The following is a 9261-nucleotide window of genomic DNA, read 5'->3' as shown; positions in this document are numbered from 1 at the left end:
ACCGATTTTGAAGTTGTCACCGTATAGTGAAGGCGATAAATATAAAATGGACAGGGTGATAACGTAAATTTTTGCGTTCGTTTGAAAATTGAATTCAATCAAAAAGAAATTCGACAGAGGGAATTGCAAGCTTGGGGCTTAACCGCCGTGAGATGCACAATCACTCGTTCCGAAAATCAGTTTTTTTCATATGACGTCAACATAAGTGCGAGAGGGGGGAATATCGTTTTATGAAAGATGAAAAGATAAAATATCAAACATACACAAAGGTTTCAGAGTTTTTTTAATTCTTTTTGACCCTTAAGAACATGATAGAAACGTGTGACAATTAAACAAGTAGGCGTTACTGGCAAGTTACCAGATAATGTGACTATCAGGGTTCTAGCTGAGATGATTGTTGAAGGCGATGTTTTCAATTGCGTCTGCTGACGAAGTTAACTCGGCTGCGATCGTTATTCTCACTGCTGGCAGTTAGTTTAAAATGAGAGGTCCTAACGCATTATTGTCAATTGGCCACATACAGTCTGGCTCGAAGCCAGGTCAAAATAACTAATTCGCAAATCGACTGTTTCGTGTCGAAGTGTTTCGTGTTGTACGAAAAATATACCTTTTTCCTGAGTATAGGACCAAACCAGTTTTCTTCGAGAAATTGAATCATAAATAAAACAGTACTTTCTCAGTTATATTTTCGAAATATTTGCCTGCGATCTTCGAAATTGAGTTTATTAAAAAATCAAATAAACAAATTACAAAGAGTAAAATTACCAAATTTTCAAATCAAAGTGAATAAGCCTATAAGATAAATACTGTGCACCATAGAAAATTCCTTTTTGACTTAAGACACAATCTCTCGAAATAAATGGTTTGGTCTATACCCAGCCGAGTGGTAATCCCGTGTAATAAAACCGTATTATATTTATAAAGTAAATAACGGTTCGTGAGAAAAGCTAAATATACGCAATAACAATAAAGAGAATAAAGTGAATTGTCAGAGTGTACCTGATAGCAACATGGAGAAAAAGTATCTGCATTTAATAACTTTTTTGTGTATCTTTACGCTGAGCGTCTGTGAGTCAATGTAAGTATCCTTGTCTAAAAATAGCTTTCCTTAGCTGTACGAAAGCCGCTGTTGCATTTACAAAACTACGTTGTCCTATAAAAATATTTATTTAAACTACATAAATATTATTATTTTTATTGTGTTGTAAAAAAAATTTAAAAAAATAATGGAATACGATATGAGCTAAAAAATGTAATTATATAACACAACTCAATATTTGTTTAGGGTACGTTAAAGTTGGTTAAAGGCAAATAGATTTTACCAGTTTGAATATTATATAACTTTGAGAGAAGTTTTAAATAAGTACCTCTGCTTCTATTGCCCTTTATTTGGTTTGTGCCGCACTTGTAATGCAAAAGTATGATAAATTCTTGGTATTGTTGCATTATACTACTTTAATTTTAAATCTCATACCTCAACAATTACCTATTTCAACCATTGGTGCATATTATCCTGACATCCTTCTGATTACAACTCAAATTGACATTCCTTCTGTTTTTCGATTATACGATATCTAAATCCCACACTAATCCAGATTTGAGAGTAAGAACGTGTACAAATAGTACCATAACTTCTCATATCCTTAAATGGTCGAAATCGGAACATAATTTTTCAAGGCTCCAGATACCGAATAAGTGAACATCACCGCATGACTTTTTATCGAAAATCTCAGTCAATTTGTGAGATATCTTAACGAAATGTCTAATGTCTTATGACCTATATTCTGGTGCATCCACAAATTGTTCGAATAACAAATTTATTCACTTACAGACGTACACCGGTGGTATCAACAGAACGAAAATTTCCAGGCGACTTCATTTGGGGTATCGGTACGTCCTCGTATCAAATTGAGGGTGGTTGGAATGCATCTGGTAAAGGAGAATCAATATGGGATCGTCTAACACATACTCACCCGGAAAAAATTGCTGATCGGACAAATGGGGATATTGCGTCTGACAGTTATCATCAGGTAAAAAGTACAAATACAATTAGGTATTCTTATATATAACCTAAATAAATATACATTTTTTTAAATGAATTTACTTTTAATATTTTGAGCATGGAACAGCGAGAAACTTTGTTCCATTTTCATACACATTATTTCTTCGCAAAATTCTAAGAATATTATCGTATTTATCCATATGATATATCTAGATGTTTACGATTTATAATTTTAACTGGAAACTGGTAGTCAAATCACTAATGTTTTTTTTTGTTGTTGTAAAGTAGAACTATTATTGACCAATAAACGAACCACTCGGGAGCGTGATTACATCCAATGCATACATTTATATTTATTCCAATTTTTGTTTGATTACTTACGTATTCACATTAAGCTTTTACAAAACTGAGCGTTGGTGTGTACACATTTCTTTAGAATAACTAATTTTTCACTTTATTTAAGTGGTACGGAATTGTTGTAGGTGACGGACTTGTGAATAAAAATGTGAAAGTTTAATAAATATATATTCAATATTTTCAATTGTGGACCGCAGTCGAAAGATCGATATAACATTCCGCATTTGAAGGAACCACTTCAAACTTTTTGCCTACAAACAACTTCAACTTAGAAGTTCATTTAGCAAAAATAATAGACACAACTTTAGTATAAACAATGAGAGACCACCAGGTCAACGACCAGACTCCGATAACCATGCTGTTACATGGAGTTCTCCGTTATCTTTTTTTACTGAGCAACACTATTTCCCTGGGACACCACAGTCCAAAATTCTTATCTGGGTGTTTTTATGTTACAATTTAAAGTGGATACAGCTTTTTGACTCGAGTATGCTACTTTCATTATAATTTCCTATGTCTCTCCGCACAGTGGCGTCGCGATGTACAAATGGTGCGTGACTTAAACGTAAGTGTGTACCGATTTTCGATAGCGTGGACCCGCATAATGCCCGGAGGCTATATGAATGATGTGAATAGTGAAGGCATACGCTACTACAATGACCTAATTAACGAGCTTCTGCACTATAATATCACACCAATGGTCACAACCTATCACTGGGATCTACCACAACGTTTACAAGAATTGGGTGGTTGGACCAATCCCGAAATTATACCTGTATATAACGATTATGCGCGTTTATTGTTCGAGAATTTTGGTGATCGTGTTAAAATTTGGACAACATTTAATGAACCTACCAATGTATGTGAAGCGGGTTATGGTACGGATGTTGTGCCACCCTCATATGATTATCCTGGAATTCCGAACTATCTCTGTGCACACAATATTCTGAAGGCACATGCCGAAGTAGTGCATATGTACCGTGAGAACTATCAGGAACTACAGAAGGGTAAAATCGGTATTACTTTGCACACAGAGTGGATGGAACCAAAAACCGATTCGGTTACTGATCGTGAAGCGGCTGAGTATGCTATGCAATTCCATTTGGGCTGGTTTGCACATCCAATATATTCGAAACTTGGCAACTATCCGCAAGTTATGGTGGAGCGCATTGGCAATTTGAGCAAAGAACAGGGTTTCACTCGTTCACGTTTGCCGGAATTCACAGATGAAGAAGTAATTCGTATACGCGGAACTGCGGATTTCTTTGGTCTCAATTCGTACACAACTTACCTAGTGAGATCAAACGATCAAAACAATACTTTAAATTATCCAATCCCATCATATAATCACGATAAGGGCGTTATACAGGAACAAGATCCGAGCTGGACCGGTTCGAGTATATCGTGGTTGAAGGTAGGTGAAACTTAAATTTTACTCGAATAAATTTTTATTTCTGAAATTGAAGAATATAGTTTTTGTAAATTCTAAATATAAATAAGCTATAAGCATATTTAAATGATAATTATTCTATTATCTTAAAAACAGACCCTCGTGAGATTTTATGCGGAAAATATTTTTTAATTTATAAAAGTATGTAAATGTTCGATTTCTGTGACTTAATTATTGTATTGAGTTTATACGAATTAAAGCTCGATTAAGAAATGTAATTTTTTTTATGCAGATCATTTATTTCTATTTTAACATTTTAATTATGTTGAGAATGGGGAATTGTGGTGAATAATCGGAAGATTCTGTTAACCATTGGAGGCCATTCCACTAGAGGGAGGTGGTGGCAAGGTGCAGGGTTTTTCTAACCAAGCTAGTATGACTTCGAAATCTGACTAGAAATATAATTTACCTACGATAAACAACAACAATGAATTGTAGTTTAATAATTTCTTTACTTCTTTCTTTTTGAATATTTAGCAAGTTTATTAGTATCGTTACTTGTTTACTATATCGAACAATATTCATTCGTTTTCGGATCTTGCTTCCCAAGCCAAATTGAAATTATTGTCATTTAGTGCGAACTGTTTTACTTAATGCCTGCTTTACTTTTGTATCGGAGTTTATACAATTTTGTTTGTGATAGATTTATATGGTTTATATAGTAAACATGTCCCGAATAGAGCAACATTGTTTCCCTATGAAATACATCTTTGTCACTTGCGGACACCTTGTGATTGTATTTGTGACAACTCCACTCTCGAATGTGGAGTAGTTGCAATTGGTTTTTATAGTTTTAGTTTGTACTGGTCTAGCCGAGGATTTAAAATTATCTGGTAAATCTGGATCCTCAGCTTCAACTATTGCGTCATAAGCTCCAATCTGTTTATGTGTTCAAAAGTAGTCAAAATTTCGATTTTTCTTTCTAATACCGATTCAGAGTTATCTTGAATTGGTGAAGAAGTTTGCTATTTATAATTCCAATTAGGTATACGTATATTATTGCAATAAAAGAAGACGCGAAAACGAATCTTATATACGCATAGGTAAACAAGCACTTTTATTTAGTTAAGATGTAAATTTGCATTGTATCTAAAATCAACTCAAATTATTAATAAGTCCTTTTGAGTGCAAAGTCGTTATTAAACAAAGTTATAATGACGATGATTCATAAGGTTAATGAGATAATACGAGTATGCATTAGCGAATAAAAAAGTTCTGCCGAACAGTTAAAGGGGTATTGTCAACCAAAATTCTACAGACCAAATGAAATTCGGCATCAGCAGAAGAAAATGTTTGCAAATTAGGACTTAGGTATAAAAATCAAATTAATGAGTATGAAGCGAGCATAAATCCTTTTGTAATCCATCCACAATTTTCAGCTTTCCAAAAATATATACAAAGTTTAGTAATGAAAACATTTTTAATTACAATAAAAAATTTTAGGTCGTTCCTAAAGGCATGTACAATTTAACCATGTGGATCATGCGAGAATATGATAATCCTCCTGTAATTGTGACTGAAAATGGCATAGGCGAATAAGGCGGTCTTGAAGATTATTCACGCGTTGATCATCTGAACTCTTATCTATCCGGTAAGTTAGATATATATCCATATAATATACAAATCATAAATGCAAGCCTTAATTGATGATAAAATTCTTATAAAATTCAAACAATTTTGCTGACGCTGCACTTATTGATAGTGTTTTAAAATATCTTTCTAATTATATTACGATTGTTTTTTTATAGTTTTAATATATTATCAACTGGATATTTGTTAATAATTACAGCAATTTTGGATGCCATTGAGGACGGTGCGAATGTAAAGGGCTACGTTCCTTGGTGCTTGATGGACAACTTTGAGTGGATATCTGGATATACGTAAGTATTCTATACCACCTTTTATGCCTTGACGAACGCTTTCGGAAACTATGTTGAAACTAGAATATTAAACTAGTTCAAAAATGCCAATATGTTTTATTTTACAAAATGTTTGCTTTCTTACACATTTTAGAGCTAAATTCGGTCTCTACCACGTTGACTTCAATCATCCGAATCGTACGCGTACGCCAAAGATCTCTGCCAAGGTCTATGCGCAAATTTGCAAGACTAACACGATCGATTGGAGTTATCGGCCAACATTGGATGAATCCCAAATTAATGCGATGGCACAGCAATCCGAAGTTGGGGGCGTTAGCGATTCTACATCGAGTGCGAGTACTACATACAACACATTAATCGGTCGAAGTTGGCATAGCATAACGTTACTCTTCTTAATTGTAAATTACTTATTACGAATATAAGTTTTCATCATCGTAGTTAATGTGGTCTTAAGGTGTGTTTTGTAAATACGCATGTGGATAGTATTTTATTCTTTATTATATTATGTACATGACTAAAATATATTTACGTATGTATATTAAAAGACGATATCTAATTAAACACACTACGAAATAGCAATAATTTTTATACTCTCGCAACCTGTTGCTACAGAGTATAATAGTTTTGTTCACCTAACGGTTGTTTGTATCACCTAAAATTAATCGAGTTAGATATAGGGTTATATATATATAAATGATCAGGATGAAGAGGCGAGTTGAAATTCGGGTGACTGTCTGTCCGTCCGTCCGTCTGTCCGTCCGTCCGTCTGTCCGTCCGTCCGTCTGTCCGTCCGTCCGTCCGTGCAAGCTCTAACTTGAGTAAAAATTGAGATATCTTTATGAAACTTGGTAGACATGTTTCATGGTACCGTGAGACGGTTGGTATTGCAGATGGGCGTAATCGGACCACTGCCACGCCCACAAAACGCCATTAATCAAAAACAAATAACTTGCCATAACTAAGCTCCGCAATAAGATACAAGACTGTTATTTGGTACACAGGATCATTAGGGAGGGGCATTGCAGTTAAATTTTTTTTTAAAAAGTGGGCGTGGTCCCGCCTCTAATAGGTTTAATGTGCTTATCTCCTAAACCGCTAATGCTATAATAACAAAATTCACTGGAAGCAAATGTTTTTAGCACTTCTATTGACGGTGTGAAAATAGTTGAAATCGGGTGGCAACTCCGCCCACTCCCCATATAACGGTACTGTTAAAAACTACTAAAAGCGCGATAAATCAAGCACTAAACACGCCAGAGACATTAAATTTTATCTCTGAGATGGTATAAGATGACTTTATAGGAACCGCGTTCAAAATTAGACAGTGGGCGTGGCACAGCCCACTTTTAGGTGAAAACCCATATCTTGAGATCTGCTCAACCGATTTCAACCAAATTCGGTGCATAACGTTCTTTTCATGTTTCTATGTCATAGTGCGAAATCAGACTACAACCACGCCTACTTCCCATATAACACCATTTTCAATTCCATCTGATTCTTTCACTTTCCACTATGCAAATCAGGTAACAATGATTATATCGGTAAAACTTTGCGTGAATAATGCAATTAAAGTATGCCGCCTTGCGGCCAAAAATTGTCTAAATCGAAACAAAACTGTTCAAACCCCTAAGTACTAAATATGTGGACCCCAGTGCCTATAGTTGACCTTCTACCGAAAATATCAGTCAATCCACAAAGAAATCTCAAACGAGTATACCATTTGACCTTGCGAGAGTATAAAATGTTCGGTTACATCCGAACTTAGCCCTTCCTTACTTGTTGATTATTAAATTGAAGATAATTGTTTTTTACAAAAATATAACTCTATTGGACAAGAAAAGGTATGTGTGAAGCAAATTTTTTCGAACCACAAATTTAGCAGGATTGGAAAGACAAAATATCTGGTACGTGGAAGTAAGTTATTGTTATAGAATCGCCTTTTGCTTAGAAGGGCTTGAGGGCAACATTCAGGATCTTGGTGTTGCACGAGTATTAGTTCTAGACACGTGTGGCAAACCAGAATTCCAAATGCATAAATAGTAGGAATAACAAGTAAGTACTAAATGAAGTTCTTTGCTTGCAAGCTTGTGCAAACAAGTTCGTGATTTAGTTAGACATGCATTAATTACATCATCGACTCCACAGACACCTGTTCGGTGGCAACACCTTCGGTTCACCGGCTGTTCCGTGATGATGAAAGGAGTAAATAAATTAATCATGAGACGGCAACACCTCTCCGCTGGTCCATAAGGTACAGAATCATGATTTATGTGGTGCGAATATTGCGTTTTTATAGTTTCATTTATATTTTCTTGATTAAAATCCTTTGTTGCTTGTGATGAAGAGTTTTCCACTTTCGTTCTGTTGTTTTAGCACACCGCCTGCCACCGGCCGCTTTTGATTCTAACAGCTGCTTATTAAATATGTTTGAAACGAGTATATACGTAAATACTCACTTACTTAAATGGGTGTGTGTGTATCACGCACGATAAGAACACTTTGAGTCTTTGAGTGTCTGAAGTAGTGAATTTGCACACAATTAAAATTCGTAATCCACCCAGAGATGCATTTAAGTGCATACGAGTATATACCATACCATTGTGTAACTTTTAAGCACAGTGGGGTATTTTTAATTGTTGCCATTCAAGAAAATTCACCGTTAATGTAGGAAACAATATTTTTAAGTAAATATTATGATCATTTAACCTCACTAATCTATATGTACGACTGCTTTCACTGAGCATAACAGCCAAAAGTGGTTACCGGCCGTTTAGCTACTTTGTAATTATAAATTTGTAAATAAGTACAGTAAGATTTCGAATATATTCCACATCAGTATGTACATTTGGACTGTGATGCGGTGCCTAAGGTGCGCATGCACATACAGTGCATACAGTGAAAAGAAATATTGAACCAGCCAGAAGAAATTCCTGTTTATCACTAGAAATCCCGAGTAAAAAATTAACCAAACCTGATAAGGTCAGTTTTGTACTAAACATAAAGCGATTATGTGTATTTACAACCATTATTATATCTACAAAAACTATAAAGTTTTAATATCTATAATATATATAGTATATAGTATATTTCTGTTTGCTCGTAGGATATCACCATGGTAAAATATTATCTGCTTATAAGGATATGGTCTTTTATGGTCAATGATTAGTAAGGGTTGCAAAGTTATTTGCCGCATGGATATACGTACAGTCGTGTAAACATAGTACACTTGCAAATATATGTATCAAATAAAAAGTCCAACTGGCTGAAAAAGCGAATTCGAAATCTACTCGTTACATAAATATGTATGTTTAAATCATATGCTACCTATATTTTATTTAATAAATGTGAAGTAATAATTTATTTAATGCAAAAGTTGTTTTATTGAAATATTCACACGATATACAGTGACCAGTAAGTATGATCTTCCAGATTAAGATCAAAACGTTTTCCAATACTGATGGAAAGTACTTATTTAGATAGATTTCACAGTTGATTTATACAATTCCGTTATATATACAAAATTATCAAATATTTCTCTGACTTAAATGAAATTGTTCTCGGATATATAAAGT

At 34.5% G+C, this 9261-nt stretch overlaps 1 protein-coding gene across 1 annotated transcript; it reads left to right on the top strand.

Annotated features, from left to right (window-relative positions):
- Window positions 1-490: 490 nt before the first annotated feature.
- Window positions 491-6262, top strand: LOC106626048 (myrosinase 1). Its single transcript, XM_036364428.2, is given in 6 exon segments — window positions 491-1078; window positions 1832-2030; window positions 2889-3773; window positions 5253-5400; window positions 5599-5689; window positions 5823-6262. Coding segments are annotated over 6 exon segments (1680 nt in total). The 5' UTR covers window positions 491-1010; the 3' UTR covers window positions 6112-6262.
- The last annotated feature ends 2999 nt before the right edge of the window (window positions 6263-9261 follow it).

Source organism: Bactrocera oleae, chromosome 6, assembly GCF_042242935.1.
Source record: "Bactrocera oleae isolate idBacOlea1 chromosome 6, idBacOlea1, whole genome shotgun sequence".
Taxonomy (NCBI): Eukaryota; Metazoa; Arthropoda; class Insecta; order Diptera; family Tephritidae; genus Bactrocera; species Bactrocera oleae.
The sequence above is the reverse complement of the archived record's forward strand: the minus strand, read 5'-3'. Positions and strand labels throughout refer to the sequence as shown.